At 38.1% G+C, this 17,927-nt stretch overlaps 1 protein-coding gene across 1 annotated transcript in view; it reads right to left on the reverse strand.

The window, feature by feature from the left end:
• Positions 1–17,927, reverse strand: part of LOC124170803 (tensin-1-like) — a 366,656-nt gene that overhangs the window by 13,245 nt on the left and 335,484 nt on the right. Inside the window, exon 7 of the mRNA XM_046549768.1 lies at positions 17,208–17,755. Within this exon, the coding sequence (XP_046405724.1) occupies positions 17,208–17,755 (548 nt within the window). The remainder of the gene's footprint in view (positions 1–17,207; positions 17,756–17,927) is intronic.

Below are 17,927 nucleotides of genomic sequence, written 5' to 3' on the forward strand. Positions count from 1 at the left end.
TAGAGTTATAACAGTTGCTCTGTAATAGGTCACTTAAAACCAATAAGGTTATCACGACCAAAAAAATAATGCGCGTAAAAGGTGGGCTCAGTAGGCACCATAATTTATCTAAAAAAATTCTCCTTACCGAGGAATACATTTCCTTAAACGCTTCCCTTAAACCTTAAACATAATGCAAATTGGCAAAAAAATGATTCAGCTACTATCACTAAATTTTAGAAAAAGTATCAGCCAAAAAGTATTCAAGAAGAGAAATAAATGAGAACTGAACTAGTGAATTCGAATAATTGACAAAGGCAATCATAATTTGTTGTCGTTTCTCCCTATACATAATAGTAAACAAATATTTCTCCCTAAACATGTGTGGGCTGCTCGGCTTCCTCGCCGGATTCTTGACCTTCATCATGACTCGATAGCAGTTGGAAACTTGATCGGTTACGGCAAATTTCTGACACGTCATAAAGCAGATAGTTTCCATTTCAATGAATATGGTGTTTCACAAACCTACTTAAGCCCCCATCAACTCGATTCGCAATATGCCCTACAGAGTAGCAATGGGTAGAACCTCCAGGGACAGCATTCAATAGGAAAGTTCATTACCATAAAATAATTGAAAGTGAGATATAAAATTTATTAATTCGTAATTTAAACGACATGAAAGCATTATTTCAAATATTACTCATCATAAATGAAAGTTTACGAATGTGATATACCAGAGGAAATGTTCGCAACACCGCGCAGGAAGGTTTCCATAAACTTCGAGGATTTAATTTTTCTTCCATTTCGGACAAGACAGGTAACAGGGATGGTTCAAGTACCTACAATCGTCAGTATTAAAATTAAAGAAGAGATATACATAACTGTTTCTCACATTCATTTTTACGTTTTTTCCTACCTATATTTACCTGGCACTACTTTTTATGCACCCGAAAAAAGTTTTCGTTTTTTCCGACAAAGGTTCTCGATCAAATTTTTTGCTTCAAAGAAGAAGAAAACATAGGGGAGAGGAATATTTTTGTAAACCATACTAGGGTTAGCCTCTCTAGTTTTAATATCACCTCAAGCTGTGACGCTTAAACTATGCATACATAAAAGGGTAGTTTCCTTCATCAAAGAAAACGAAAGGCATTGATTGCGATTCGTTACCCACCATTAGTGTATTCATAATATACAAATTATTTGGTTTTAGAAATACCGGTTTAGACGAATGGCGATGGTCTATTTTAACCGCATTTGAAAAAGGCCAGATTGGCGCCCATGCGACACCACTCCACGTGACGTCATAGGGACTCAGTTTCTTTGCGAGTAGTCAGGAGTTTTACATCGTCTGAGATTACCAATGCATGCATGAGGCACAGAGCTCAGGGAAATATCTCTTAATAATCACCTATCAAAAGTGCCTAAGGTCGGAAAGTTTACTTCGATTGACAAGATTAATCCTTATTTGAGCCAAGCGCTACCTGCTAGCAGGGTATTCTGCTACCTGCTGGCAGCCTGCATCGCAGTGGCGCACATGTCCTCGCCCCGAGGTCACCTAATTCAGCGACAGCGGGAATCAGAATGACGTCACACGGGCTTTTCCCAGCATTCATACTTAGCCGTCGCGTTTTCGCGCGCTTGAAAATTTTCACTTTTCATTCAATCGCAAAAAATATATTTCGTCATTTAAAAATCTAAAAGCGTGAAATGCGTACTCCAGGAGTATTAATGATTCTATTCAGGCAATAAAAAAATAATAGGAAACCACCCTTTTATTCCCACTATTGATGGATAACTTGCATATTTTATTCTTAGCCCTTCTGACGCTACAAGAGTATATGCAAATATTTAGCTTATTCGTGGTTCTTTCAATATTCATCGACTAAATTTTCAGAAAAAATCATAAAAGTACAACTTATTATTATAGAATACCTTTCGACAAGCTTTTAGAATGAGGAGAGGGTCGCGGCGTCATGAATAAGCACCGTCCTCAGAAGACATTAGAAGACTCGAAAAGTAATTCTTGAATTTCGGCGATACTTAGTCATTTGCTAACATAATAATTAGAGAAGAAACAAATTTATTGATATAATAATGAAAGACACTTTGTTACATCCACAAGTTTATAATTTTTTATCTAATTTATTACCGGTTTCGGCTATGACACCATTATCAAATACTATTAAATAGAAAATCAATCTCTATCTATAAAATGTATAAAGGAGAATTTTTTTTATAAACTTGTGGAAGAAACTAAGGGTCTTTCATTATTAATATCGAGCCTTTCCACCACGTGCGTGCTTCAAGTTTCGATTTGACAAATTTATCGCCTAACAACACCATCTAAATCGCATCCAGTTAGACAGAGAAAGTTTCTTACCACTAACAGAGAACACATTTATATTTTGGTGGATAAAATCGTAGGACGTAGATCTGACGTAGATTCGCCAGTAGTACTAAAATATCCAGAAGTTGAAGAATGAAGAATTTCATCACGAACTCGGTATCCAGGAAAGCGAGGTTTTGTATAAACTGGTAGCCGCAGGTCCATAAATCCATTGTCAGCGCATGCAACAACTCTCCATTAACTCAAAGTATAATACAGCTCTTCCTAAGGTATTTTTATTTGGTAGATCACGAGCCAATTTCAAAGATCAGATTAAAAAATGAGCTCCAATTTATTTTATATCGTTGTTTTCCTTATACTAGAAATCTGCCTGTCATCGCAATCCATATTTAAGCACGCTATCAAATGAATATATTTCTGATGTATAATTCTTAGCGAGGTTGAGAAAGAAGTCAGCACTTCGAAAGCTTCCGAGTTTATTTTCCAGTGTGAGTGTTTCTTTATTTGTGTCTCTGTGTTTATTGATATTGACTTGAACTATTAATATTACGTGCTACGTGCATTTCATATTTCTATTTTATATATGTTATATATAAAGTTAATTATGCTAAAAAATGATCAGATGAGCCAGCAAGCCTCACACGCTGAATGAAAAAGGTTGCATTGGCAATGGCTACATGGTTAATTGGTAATCAGTTATTCGGTAATATTTAATGGGTAAATAATTTTACGCAACTTGTTGATGAGGTGAAAAAGAAGAGGGTAAAGTGTGTCCTTTATATTAATCTTTCCTCATTTCAGACTGGTTCCGGTATTAGGAGGAGGCGATGGACAGCAAAGTTTAATTGCCCTTGTTTCTTTACATTTCTTGATTGAAGTTTTCACTGGTCGTTACAAGATGTCTTTTTATTGTTTTCTAAAGATTTTCTTGTTTCATTTTGAAATTACTCTTATTTCTCTGAATGACTCAAAGACTGAAAATTTTTACACCTCGGATATCCCGTGAGGCGTTGGAGATGACATGTAAAAACAAATTCAATAGGGAATTTGGCTTCAAAATAAGCCACTCAAAGGATCGTGATTTGAAGTCTAATAAAATCATGACACCTTCTACTCCTTTCTTCCCAAACTCTGCTCTTCCACGAACCACCTAAAATACACTCCAGGGAAAATTTTACCCATTACCTCAGATAAAGTGACCAGCAAATGCCTCAAAACGTTGGGTATTAACCGAATCAGTATCTGGACACAATAAAAACAGCTAATCCTTCTGTTCAGGGGCGCAGCTAGGAATTAAGGCTAGGGGGGGTTTGGGTGCAACTAATACCGGGGTGTGTGGGGGTATGGAATACCCACCAGGATAAGCGGTGAGTGCGAGATTAATAAATTGCGAAATTTTAAGATAAATGGCTGAAAATGTTGAGTTTTACGGCTTTCTGAGGGATATTTTATTAATGCTTATTCTATTTTTTTTTAAGTAATATCAATCCAATTAAGTAAAATGGATTAAACTTAAAAATTTCTCCGAGCTCTGGGGGGGGGGGGGAGTTTAACCCCCAAAACCCCCCCTCGCTGCGCCACTGCTTCTGTTACCATTGCTGAAGTCCATGATTTAACGTACCATCTAACGGACTGAGTGCTGTAAGTGCCCTCTACAGGGAAGGGACCAAGATACCCCTGATAATCACTGCCGCAGCGAGGATTCGAGCCCAAGTCCCCAGGATGAGAAGACAATACCATTTGGTGCGAGTATAAATTAATGATTGCGTTTTCACGGCAAAATCATGTTTTTTTTCATTGTTCGTCCAAAATGGCACGGAAAGGAAAAACCCATCTCAGCGCACGGGAAAATATAAGTGTTATTATATCAGGATAAAAATTGTTTCATTCAGTCCAGTTCAATTTGAGACATTTCAGAAGACTTGAAATCTACATCTACACCTACATAATACCCTGCAAGCCACCTCTAGGGTGTTTGGCAGGGGGTGACCAATCACCAACATGCGGCATGCAAGAGGACCGACACATGCACACCGCACGGTCATAGACAAAAATACATGAATATTCATAAAAAAAACTTGCTAACGGTTAGTAATTCCTAGAGTAAATACATACAAGGTTAGAACTAAGGAAAAAAACATGCAATGAGTCATCCTAGCGAGCGACGCCATTAATCCTATCAATTGAGACAACGCTGCTATCACAATCGTAGGACAGATGGAGGGCAGAAGAAGGGCAAGGGACGGCCCTGAATGAGTTAAGGCCGGTTACACGATACATTAACACGTGCGGGTTAATGTATAAATGTATGAACGCGTGAATGAACACGAAAATGTACCATGTAACCACCCAACTTGTGCGAATGCATGAACGGAAAATAGAACCTGTTCTAATTTGGTTCATGCATTCGTACATGTTCCGTTCCGGTCCACCAAAATCATTCACGCAAACGTACATGAACTTGTACGTGTTAATGTACCGTGTAACCAGGCCTTTATATTGGACAGGCTATGAAGAATGTGAAAGAGAGGAAATACGTCGCTATTAAAAGGCTCGCAGGTAGGAGAGCGGAATGGAGAGCTGCGTCAAACCAATCCTAGGATTAAAAGTTTTCTAGGATCTTACACCATTACTTATACCACTTCTTTTTTACATAGCGCGACACGCGTTTCTATATGAATTATCATCATCTTCAAGCGCAAATTATGAACTGTTTATCTCATTATTGTTCCCTAATTACCTGATGGATTTCAAAACGGACGCCAGAATAGGGGAAAAGGATGGGTCAAGATATTCATTTACCAGAGTACTGTCCTGACTTTAAATAATTTTTAAAATTTCTAACTGCTCTCTTAGAGTCCAATTCGCGGCGGTTATTGCAAAATTTAAAAATATTAATTTTAATATCGCTCCTATGGCAGTTGCATATTAAGTAATTAGCAAAATTACTTTTTTCATCTCTGTTATTTTTGTAAGCAATTTTTTTGAGTTAGTGAATTTTAATCATAGGATTGTTGACTCATGATTACAATTACAAAAAAATATAGGCACCCGCATTCATAAAGCTTCCTCTAGGCAAAGCGGTCATGTACATTGTGGTTTAGCAATTTATTCCCAATTAATACTCTCCATATTATAAATCACGCGATTAAAATGAATTCGATTACGAAGAAAGCAGTAGAACAGCAATGTAATGGACGAACATTTACGATGCAACAAAAATTAATAGGAATTACTAAATTTGAGGAAACCATAGCCACTAATTTATTTATTCGATTACGTTCAAAGTAAACCATCACTTGACAATACATTGAATTTTACATTAATAACTTAATTATTTCACCTCTTTATGATTCATAGCATAACTTCAAATATTATACTCTATTACCTTAATTCGGAATTCTTCCCCTAATAATAGCTAGACATAACATTGTTATAACTCACCTAAGGTTAAATATTCTGGACTCGCACGTGAAATTACAGTATCGTGCTCACAGCCATATTTTCAGCAAGAATGAGAATGAATAACAATTGATTTCAGCAATGAACATTCATTAGAGAGAATTTAAAATGAGGATAATGCCGCCGTAGGTCCATGAGTAACCAAAATAATAAAATGGGGCCTAATTAGAAGGCAATATTTACATGTGGGTACACTTTTTTTCGAACTACCTCGAATATGTTCGAAAATATTTGTATTCACACGAAATAAAGCTACTGTTAGCATATATTTTTACAGGGTTCCATGATTCCATAATGATGGTCTATTCATCGCAAAACTTCAAATACTCGAAAGCTTTCATCTCTCAAAAGCCATCCGTATTTCTGAAGTGGAGACTCCCCTTTAAGTGAAAAGCGTTTCCCATCAATGATTAGTTCTCGTCGGTGTATAAGATAGCTGTCAGGTGACCTAACACCCCATTCCTTAGACAAAGATATCCTAGCAGCAAAAATGAGAGGCATGGGTTTTTCCCCTACGGTAGTCCATTGGATAACATCATACTTAACAGGCCGGCATCAGCGAGTGATTACAAATGATTTCTGCTCAAGGTGGATCGAAACCACAAGAGGTGCGCCCCAAGGCTCTATTCTAGGACCTCTGCTATTCTCTCTGTACATTAATGATTGCCCTTCAGTGATAAATCATTCTAAATATCATCTTTATGCTGCCGATCTCCAAGTGTACCTAAATTCAAATGTTAAAAGCCTGTTCAATGGAATATGTAATCTAAATAATGACCTAGAAAATATCAACAATTGGAGCAAATCCAACTTTCTAAGCATAAACCCTAGTAAGTCCCAAGCTATTATAATTGGATATCCTAAAATACTCAAGTCAATCGACAGAGATCAATTACCGCAACTACACATCTCCGATTCTCCCATTAAGTACTGCGACGAAGTTATTAATCTAGGATTGATCATTGATGAAAGTCTGTCTTGGTCATCTCATATAACTAAGATATGTAAAGCAGTGAATAAGTCATTATTTCGATTAATACGTTTCAGAAACATTATTCCTCTCTCCTTAAAGAAGCAATTAATTTCAACATTAATACTTCCCCATTTTGATTATGCCGATGTTGCCTTTCAAGACATATCTCAGGTGCTGTCGAATAAACTTCACCGCTCCTTCAACGCCTGCATTAGGTTCATATTTAATTTACAAATATCAGATCATACCACCAATCATATTAACGATCTCAAATGGTTAAAGCCTAGTTCTCGACGCCGGATGCATATCCTTTGTCTTCTCTATCAAATCTTACAGACAAATACACCAGCGTACCTCAGAGACGAATTTCAAACACTTAGTAGAATACACGACTCAAATACGAGGGGAAATGAAAAACTCGTTATACCTCACCACCGGACAGTCAGATTCAATAAATCATTCATTGTTACTGCATGCCGCGAATGGAACAATATTGACCTACCACTACGTAAATCATCATCACTCGCCTCCTTCAAAAAGGCACTACACGTAAAACTTCTTCGAGAACAACAGCGAGACATGTAACATCACGGGAACAATACGAAAGATTCATCAATTATCTCATCCGGCTTCATCTAATTTTCCTTTTCTTTACAGGTACTGGGTGAAATTTTCCATGTAATTCATTGTATTTGTATACTCAGGTTTACATTAGCTTTCTCAGTAGGTTTTCGCAGGTTTTTCACGCCCCCCTTCTTGTGTGGGCGTTTTCCTGCAGTGGGTTTTTTCCAATAAGGACGACAGTCAATATCCTTAGGTTTTTCCCACGTTCACTAACATCTTTTTACACTTGGTCAATAGTAACTTTGTTAAATTATAATGCTAATTGTTGATTGAAAATGGAACTTCCACTTATTTTTATGTAATTTCTCTGCATGTAATTTCATGAGCAACTGGACAATGTATTTAACTGCATATATTTAATGTTTGACGAGGGGTTAGATGGAAGATGGGACTTTCTAGTCCCAATCTCGCCAAATAAAGACGTATTATTATTATTATTATTATTATTACCCCTCGCCACACGCTTATTGAGGCGGCTTTTGGAGTACATGAAGATGAAGATGCACACACTCATGTGACCATCAAACTGCACTGCGAAAACAATGAAACTGAATTAATTGCTTTGATTTGGCAACAATTTTTATGCTAAATTATAAAAAGACATTTGAATTTATCTATGTTTTCACTGAATGATTTATAAGCAATCCATAGCTTCCAACTGATTATAGAATGATAGTAGCCATTTTATCAAACTATTCCACCACCAAAGGATTCCTTGACCTGCAGATAAACGCTACAACGATTAGTTGAACATGTCTCTAACCTTTTGGGTCACATAAAACTGACATTTTAGTCGATTAGCAATTTTGTTAACCATACGCCATGAACAAATTTTAAGCAAGGCATTACGAGGAAGTACTAAGCATTGCAGGCCGATGGTCAGCCCCTTTTAAGATCGGATCGAAGAAATTCTTGGATCGAAGAAAAAATTGAGGACAAACAAAGAACTGAGACGAAATATGGGCTTTGATGTAGTTTGGATAATGGCTCCATGCATATGAATCCTTTTTCTCGTTATTTTTATGCCGTTTTTCTGGAAAATTCCTTCATAAAATAATTTTAATTTCACCAAATTACCCCAAATTATTTACGCTCAATTCATCATTTTTCATAATATTAGTTTACTTTTATCCTCTGATTGACGCAATTAATTCCTTGAATATGCTATGAAGATAATCTTCGGGTCGACTTAGCCTGAATTTCATCATTTTTAACGCTATTTTCCTTAAAAAGTCATTCTCACTTCTCGTATATTAATGGCTTTCCATGGTCTTTTTGTCATGGATTTAAATAAATCGAATGATATAACGTTGAATACATCCTTAATAAACGTAAAAGGCTTCTACTGAAATGAATGAACGAAAAATTCAGCTAGAATTAATGTTGATGAAATGTTGCCAGGTTTGCATACGGGTTAGCCTCTCCATCATTGCCGACGTTTCGACGATGATTCTTATCCTCCCCTGAAGGCCATTGACAACTAGGCCACCGCAACGTTGGCTATAATGGCACTACTTTTTATGCATCCGAAAAAGTTTTCGTTTTTTCCTACAAAGGTTCCCGATCAATTTTTTGCTTCAAAGAAGAAGAAAACATAGGAGAGAGGAATATTTTTGTAAGCCATACTAGGGTTAGCGCCTCTAGTTTTAATATCACCTCTGACGCTACAAGAATATAAGCAAACATTTAGCTTATTCCTGGCTCTTTCAATATTTATAGACTAAATTTCAGAAAAAAACAGAAAAGTAAAACTGATTATTCTAGCATACCTTTCGACAATCTTTTAGAATGAGGAGGGTCACGGCGTCATGAATAAGCACCGTCCTCAGTAGACATTAGAAGACTCGAAAAAGACTCGAAAAGTAATTCCTGAATTTCGGCAATACCTAGTCATTTGCCCGGTTGCAAACCCGACAACAATTTATCAATATTATGTGTCGGGAATGAATATTTTTCGAGCGCTCAAAATATTTCAGGACCTACGACTTTGGCCATGATTATACATTAGAGAAAAAGCGGGAATAAGGGAACTAATAGGGTAGTTCCCTTCACCAAAGAAAACGAAAAGCATTGATTGCGATTCGTTACCCACCATTAGTGTATTCATAATATACAAATTATTTGGTTTTAGAAATCCCAGTTTAGGCGAATGTTAATGCTCAATTTTAACCTCATTTGAAAAAGGCCTGATTGGTGCCCATGCGATTACACTCCACGTGACGTCACAGGGACCTATTTTCTATACGGGTAGATAAGAGTTTTACATCGTCTGAGATTACCAATGCATGCGTGAAGCACAGAGCTCAGGGACACTTTTCTTAATGACCACTTTTTAAAATGCCAGTGGTGGGAACGTTTCCTTCGTTTGATAGGATATTAATAATCCTTATTTAAGCCATGCGCTACCTGCTAGCAGGGTACTCTGCTACCTTCTAGCAGCCTATATTGCAATGGCACACATATTCTCGCCCCAAGGTCACCTCACATGGCGACAGCGGGAATCAGAATGACGTCACACGGGCTTTTCCCATCATTCATACTTAGCCTTCGCGTTTTCGCGCGCTTGAAAATTTTCACTTTTCATTTAATCGCGAAAAATAGATATCGTCATTTAAAAATCTAACAGCGTGAAATGCATACTCCAAGAGTAATAATCTTTCGCTTTAGGTAATAAAAATATAATAGGAAACCACCCTATTACGCAGAGCAGCAAAAATCATTCCACCCTCGTTATTCATTGCACGGCCGCATGCCATTTCAATCTGCACTACGCGGCGTGCAACTCCTGCTTGAGTGCTCACGTGGATTTGCGATTCTTAATGCTCTGCTAACCTAATTTATCCACGGTCATCTTAAGGAACTCATCTGTTTATGAAGGGCTGGACCGTATTTTGATACTGCCCCATTACATAATGAAGATATGCAAAGTCATATTCGAAAGTATGAAAGCATACCGAACGGCACCCCCAATTGCCATATTGTTCATCCTTTTATTTTTCTTGAAGTGTAACTTGAAATAATATAAATACCTCTACCTCCGTAGTAATAGTTTTGCGATATTTGAGAAGTGAGCTGAGAACATTGAATATAAATAAAGCAGTATATATTTACATACTACTTAAACATATACTTACATACTACTTACATGCTATATTATATACACTACTTCATTCATTCACACGACGCCGTAAGCGCAAACATGCAAATAAATCAATAGGGTTGGGAAGATAGGGATAGGAACACATGGTTAAAAAAGAACATGGACAATGGTGCTGTGGTAGACGGAAAAATCCAGAAATCGGAGGTTAAAAATGCGGCATGACTGGGAAATCCATTGCATGCACATATATATGCATTTACTTTTGTAATAGTAGTAGTATTTTGTTGTACGGAGTATTGACAGCACAGAACACATTGCACCTCACTTAAAATTTCTGAATAAGGTTTGTCTAATAAAAATTAATCTAGATATAATATAACATTAAAGTTTTCTAAAAAATCAAATGAAATGAAAAGATTTTATGAGTGAATCAAGATATTCAGGGTTTTAATATTTCATTTTTTACCAGCTAGAATAAAAGTATAGCGTAACGTCCGATAATCCTCACATTCAGTCAGGATAAGCTCCACGTTAAGGGGAAAATCGCGATTTTCACAGCGAGAGGGGGCTTTTTTTCTTCGGTTTAAGGGTAGGAATGCGTTAGTGTTGACTGCCCTATCCTCAATAGAGAAATTGTAATCTCCTTCGCCCTGATTTTTCCGACTGAGAAGGGAGAAGCTGATATCAACGGTTTAATCATTATCATATACTGTTAAAATTAGTAAATTTTCTCCTGTAGCTGACTCGTTTTCTTTTGTAGCTGACTGAGTCGTGACAGTTAAAATATTAATATAAAAAAGGTATTTAACCAATTGGATCTCAAGAATAATATTCCAGGCTTCCCTCAAAATACATTATTTCACAGGAAAACACAACTGAGAAAATATTTCTATGATTAAGAAACAGTAAAATATATCCCAGGTCTTAATTTATGTATCCCAATATAATTACTAATAATTAGAAAATGGGCGCGCAAGAGTGTGTTCGAAATAAAGGCCAGTCCAGTGTGAGTGATGCGCCCTCTTAATTTAATTTTCTAGCGACGAATTGTTTCCCTTGATTTGCCTTAGAGAGTGATACTGCTGGCTAGTCTATAGCTGTCGCTTATATCTTGGAAACAAGATAAAATACGCTAAGCATTAGCACGCCTTAAGAAGAGACTGCATCGAAAACTCCAGACACTTCCGTCATGAGCACTACGCAACAGGTCCAATCTCCTTGGAAGTGAACAGCTGGAGTCGACTTCAAACGCGCATTCAAGTGCGTTGAAGAGTCTTGTGAGGATTCCTTAAAATATTCGCGGCTCTTGAGTCGCTTTGGACGCACTGGTGCATTTACTCTTGCAAGCACTCTAAGCACTTGGTAGGACTTGGGGGGATGGGCGACGGTGACAAGTCAAATTGGCCTCGCACCTAAGTAAGTGTTGCACCGCATTCAACTCCCAAAAACCTCCCTCAAGCGGTCATTTACTCTTCCCACCTCCAAGGGTTAACTCATTAAAGGGTCAAGGGTAAAAATTCACCCCAAAGTTATTTCTCCCTCGCCATACCTAAGCGACAGCGAGGTTATGTAACCTTAGTGGAAAGGTCTTGATAGAGCAGGGAAATTTTGCGATACAATTTTTGGAAAACGTTCATTAATATCATTAGGGTTAACGTAATTAATGCTCACCTACATGAAAAGCGAAAAATATCTAATTAATAATCAGGATACCATGGTTAGTTTTATACAAAATGAACTTGAATTTTCCGCATAGATGAAAAAATAGATCTTGGAATCCGAGCTGAGGCCGAAAACATATTTTTGAAACTGAGTGAAAATGGTTGTGCACCAAGCATATAGCCTGGTAATGGAGAAAAACAGCTAAAGGGCTAGAAATTTGTTCAGCTTTTCAAAGAAATATTTTAAAGACAATATTATATCAAGTAAAAAAGGATTATACACTAAAAGTTTTAAATACAAATACTATTAAATTTCATTAAATAAAAAGCAAGGTCTACAGCATACAATGAAAGTCTTCGCCAACTCTGATATGAAGTAAATGAGAAAATTGATTATAAAAGCTTTCATATATTTAAGTTATAAAAGGCAAGGTCTACAGCATAATATGTAAGTTTCGGCCTATTCTGATATAAGGTATATGAGAAAATTATTATAAAAACTTTCATTTATTAAAGTTAAAAATATTAGGAAATGGCATTTAATCATTTTTATTTTCATTTAAGGTGATGAGAACAGTCTTAGTCGTGAAAATAGTCATAATCCATGGCTATAAGACAATTTAGAGGAGAATAAAATGGATTATAATGAGGGAAAATCACTTTTAACAAGAACATTCGAAAAAATAAATTTGTGCATAAATCGCGCAAAGCGTTGCTTGGCAAAACGGTTTTTGGAGTATTTATTTTGAAATGAATACACACAGATAGGAAGATTTTAATCAAATGTTCATACCACAATGGTCACACGTTTGTTTAATTGAGGTGTAATTTATTTCATTCAACGCGATGCAGTGTGCACAAGCTGACATACAGGCAAGGATCGGTTATCAACTCGTAGGAATGTTTTTTCCGTCTATGAAATTAATTTTATTGTTTTCATAGCGATTTGTTATTCTGGATTCACGCTCACAATTTTTTGCAAGGTACTACTTCACGTATTGCAAAAGTCCTGACTTGACAGTACATACATGGTTGACTGCGGGGGAAATTTAGTGTTTGAGATTAGGGCATTCTTTAACAGGGGTTAATATGAGGGGTCATAAATGGACCAACCTGCGTTAAGCTTTTTCAGCCAAGTGCAAGTTATTCAAAGGGGTTGAACGCCTAAAAATGGATTCAGGAGGCACTGGTTAAGAGCTGAGCCAAAGGTAATAATAATTATTCTGAAGAATTCGCGCAAATTCAATGCAAAATAGCATCAGATAAATCGAATACATTGCAAAATAGTATAAATAATTGTGTACTGTGTTTTTTCCACAGAAAAAATACAATAGGGTAGTTTACTTCATCAAAGAAAACGAAAGGCATGGATTTCAATTCGTTACCCACCATTAGTGTATTCATAATATACAAATTATTTGGTTTTAGAAATCCTAGTTTAGACGAATGTTAATGGTCAATTTCAACCTCATTTGAAAAAGGCTAGATTGGAGCCCATGCGATGCCACTCCACATGATGTCACCGGGGCCCAGATGCTATACGAGTAGTCAGGAGTTTTACATCGCCTGAGATTACCAATGCATGCATGTGCCACAGAGCTCAGGGAAACATCTATTAATAATCACTTAATAAGATTGCCTATGGTCGGAAAGCTTCCTTCGTTTGATAGGATACTAATAATCCTTAATTAAGCCAAGCGCTACCTGCTAGCTGGGTACTCAGCTACCTCTCTGCTACTCTCCGCCTGTAATGAAACTAGGCTTCCATAATGCACGAACGTCCGCATTACAACGCAATTATGCCCACCTTATTTCTAAGAATCAACGGAGAGACTAACGTGGCCTTCATTTCAGCAGTTGCCTCATACAGTGGAACTTGGTTATAACGTCATCTAAGGGGCCAGAAGATTTTTAACGTTATATCCGAGTGACGTTATAAAAAAGCTGGCTTAAATCTGAGTGACACCACAACTTGACATTGCACAAACAAAACACAACTAACGACGTATAAAACAACTGTCAACATACGCGATGCTCACACGGAGGTAGGTAGTGATGTGACTGATGATCTACCGTAACTAACGAAACAAACAATACAATACAGTGTGCCTGTGTCAGTGACCTAATAGAATGTAGGGGTGGGAAGGGATAAGACCCAGGTATGCGGGACAGCCCCCGCTCTCTCCAGACACCAATTAAACAAAAGAGTTGCATCCCGTCACCAGCTCAACGTCCAGCTTGTGACCTGTTTTTGCTTTTGATGTTTATACACATGGTTTCTATGAACTTTGGGACATAATACAATCACACTACCACTTTTGCAACCTAAGAACCGCAAAATTTTTGACGCTAAATCCCGAGCGTCGCAATATTTGTTGACGATATAAACGGGTTTTCGTACAACATAAAATGTTTAATTTTGGCTGGTCTGTATAAAATGTGACGTTAAACCCGAGTTGGCGTTACAGCCGATGCCGTTATAACCAAGTTCCACTGTAATATAAATATATCTCTTGAGAGTCAATACAGGCGACTTCGTCTTTATGCAATGTTTTGGCAGTTTCTCCACCACCATTCTAAGGTTGTATGAGAGACACTAAAATGTTACCCGAATCTAATGGATAAATAAAGAAAAGCAAGATGGCTGACTCTGATGAAATCCTTGACATTAAAACGCAAGAGATTTAAATAGACTGCATTCTCCAGTAAACACCCCCCTATTGAGGCTAGCGCGGTATAATATAGAAAATAGAAAAAACTTATAATGTGAGGGGGTGAGAAGCCATGGGGCACAAGTAATATTTTCTCAGCTGAGATAGGTACAGAATTTCAATGAAGAAATTCACAAAAACTTGGCGACCAAGGGTTACAAGTGAGTCTCTGTTCTGTGCTGACATCAAGTGGAAAGTGAAATGCTCCATGAAATATCTAGTCGATCTAGTTTGTTGTCTTAACCTAATTTCTGTACCTAACTCTGTTTATCCCTCTATGCCCCAATTTTTTACATGTGCATGTGCAGAGAACTGACAGAGAACGCCCTCAGGAGGGGAAAAAACAAACTAAAAGTCATACATGAGAGGGGATTGGGTAGGCTAAATGTTACTTTGAAGTCACAATGGTATACAGAGGCCAAGAAATGAAAAAATAACAAAAAGTGCATAAATGCGGTATGTTACCTCAAAGTCACCCTGGGGCATAGAGGGTTAAGAAAAAAATCACATGGCTCCTCACCCCTCATCTATAAAATAACTCATAATATAAGTATTTAAATATCTTGTATGATGTTGGGCACGATATGGTGGAAGTTCTTAATATTTTTAAAATAAGACATTGCAATATTTACACTGAGTTTTATTATTACACAACGCGATTCGTCGTTACAAACAACATTATCAAGTGTACCAGAAGATCGTCTGGACGAGGACTCCATCCGGATGACCACAACGCGAAAGAAGGCAGTGAAGGCGTGCGTGGTACCCTCACCCATCCTGGAACCTTTCTTTCCTCCTCCCTGCTCCTCTTCCGAGACCCAAAAAAACGACCCTTCTCCCCCACAGTCTTCAATATCCTCACTTCTCGTCACCCAAACCCCACCCTCCACCTTAACACCTAGCTTCAAGCACCAAGACATATATAAGGAGGAACTCTTTAAGACTTGTTGCACTTGATAATGTAGTTTGTAACGACGAAACGCGTTGCGTAATAACAAAACTCAGTGGAAATATTGCAATGTCTTATTTTAATAATAAATATTTGAAACTAAAAAACGCTAAAATTTCTGCCCACTTTTCGCAAATTGTTGACATCATTGGAGTTCTGTCCTATTGACATGTTCATGCACAACCGCTCATCCCAAAATTCAAGAAGGATAATAAAGAAAAGATCTCTAGCGAATGAGAAGGCAAGGGCGGATTGAAGACTGAATAAAAGTGAGCGGGGAGCATTGGTGAAACACAAAGAGTTGCTGCGGGTGCGATGTGGAACAAACTGTGCATCGATAGAGAAACAAACTGGCAAAATTTCTCTTGGTAACAAAAAAAACGTGTAAAGACGGAAAAATCGATTTCGATTAAAATCGGAAACCGAGTTTTAAATGCCAAATATTGAGGAATTCGAGATCAAGCCTTGATCGTCGAGTTTCGATGTAAACTCGAATTTTCAACTTCGATCTTGACTATTTCGTTTGATTTCAGCAGCGCCACTACCAACCTATGATAACATCATCCGTCCCGCTTCGCGAAAGACCTTTCTTTAAGGCCAGTAAAATTGGAAAGCACGCCTTCGATTATTAGTAAAGAATCGCATACAGCCGATGTTACCTAAAAATTTTAGTTAATGGCTCCAAGCCCTGATCCCATAACTTCAGTGTTTGTGCATTTGAAAATTTTTGCTACTAACAATTCACGCATGTATTCTAAGTTGGCTTTTTGGGACTTTTTCCAATTGTAAAATGTGTATAAAATGTTTCGAGTGCATAATAAACATGTTTCAATACTAAATGTATTTATTAAAAGACTCAATTTTTTCAATTAATCGATCTTTTGGTTCAAATTTAATTTTTGTTGAAAAGTCTAGCTTCTCCATTCGATTAAAAATCAATTTTGACCGCAGCCTTTTTGCACCACTAATCACGGGCAAGCATCATTAACCAATGTTTACGTATCATTTTCAAGGAGTAAGGGAAACGATGTATAGTCATCAAAACTCACACTACAAAATTGGTTTATAGCTACGGCTTCTCTGACCACCAGCATTTAATGCTTGTATACACCAACGGATGAAGTTCGCCATGAAAAAATATATGACTTAGCCGGGATTCGAATCCGGGTCTCCCGATTGCCGGTCAGGTGTGTAACTGGCTAACACACCTGACCGGCAATCGGGAGATCCGGGTTCGAATCCCGGCTAATTCATATATTATTTCATGGCGAACTTCGTCCATTGGTGTATATAACTTTGCACCCATGCGCGTGACTGCGTACAAAGTCACTTGTTCCTGCAGTGCTTACATTACAAGCACATAAAACAAGAAAAAACTAGAAAAAAAACGGAGCGCCTTACCTTTTTGGTTCCGTTTTACTATTCCTAGAGGTAATATTCCTATTATCAGACACAGTTTTCGCCTTCCTGGCCGTCACTTCCGTGCCAGCCTCGCCATCCGTCGAGTTGACCGCTTCGTTCACGTAACCACCGGACAGGGGCCTGCGCTTGTTGGGGCCGGGGGCCTTGCCGGGGGTCGAACCGCCGCCCGCCGGCTGGCACACGGGCGAAGACGTGGGCGAGGTGTTCGACCTGACCACCAAGGGGGCACTGTCGTCACTCTTGGAGCCGTAGCCCATCATGGCGAGCCTCTTGATGAGCGGTGGCTTTTCGGTCATCCGCTTGTAAGAGTTCATCTCCGTGGGGGAGTTGCTCTCGTCGCTGGAAGGGCTCGAGGAGGCGGCCTTGTCCCCGCCCTCGGCCGCCAACTCGCTCCCCTTGTGCCGGAGTCCCGGGATCGAGTTCGGTTTTGGGGGCTTTTGGGATGTGGGGGGATCACACGGTTCCGCGTCGCCGATTTGAACGTTCATTTCTAGGGGGGGCGAAGAGGGGAGTGGGTTGTGTTTCACCTGGAAAAGGAGAAAAAAGGGTAATTAATACAGTGTGGAATGAGAGAGGCATCTTTAGGGAACCCATTTGGAAATTGATATGATAAAATATTTTTCTTTGTTACACTGAAATAAATTTTGCGTAAATTTAGAATGTACTACATTGGTTGAAACAGTGAAGCATCTTTGAAGA

This window comes from Ischnura elegans, chromosome X, assembly GCF_921293095.1.
Source record: "Ischnura elegans chromosome X, ioIscEleg1.1, whole genome shotgun sequence".
NCBI classification, from domain to species: domain Eukaryota; kingdom Metazoa; phylum Arthropoda; class Insecta; order Odonata; family Coenagrionidae; genus Ischnura; species Ischnura elegans.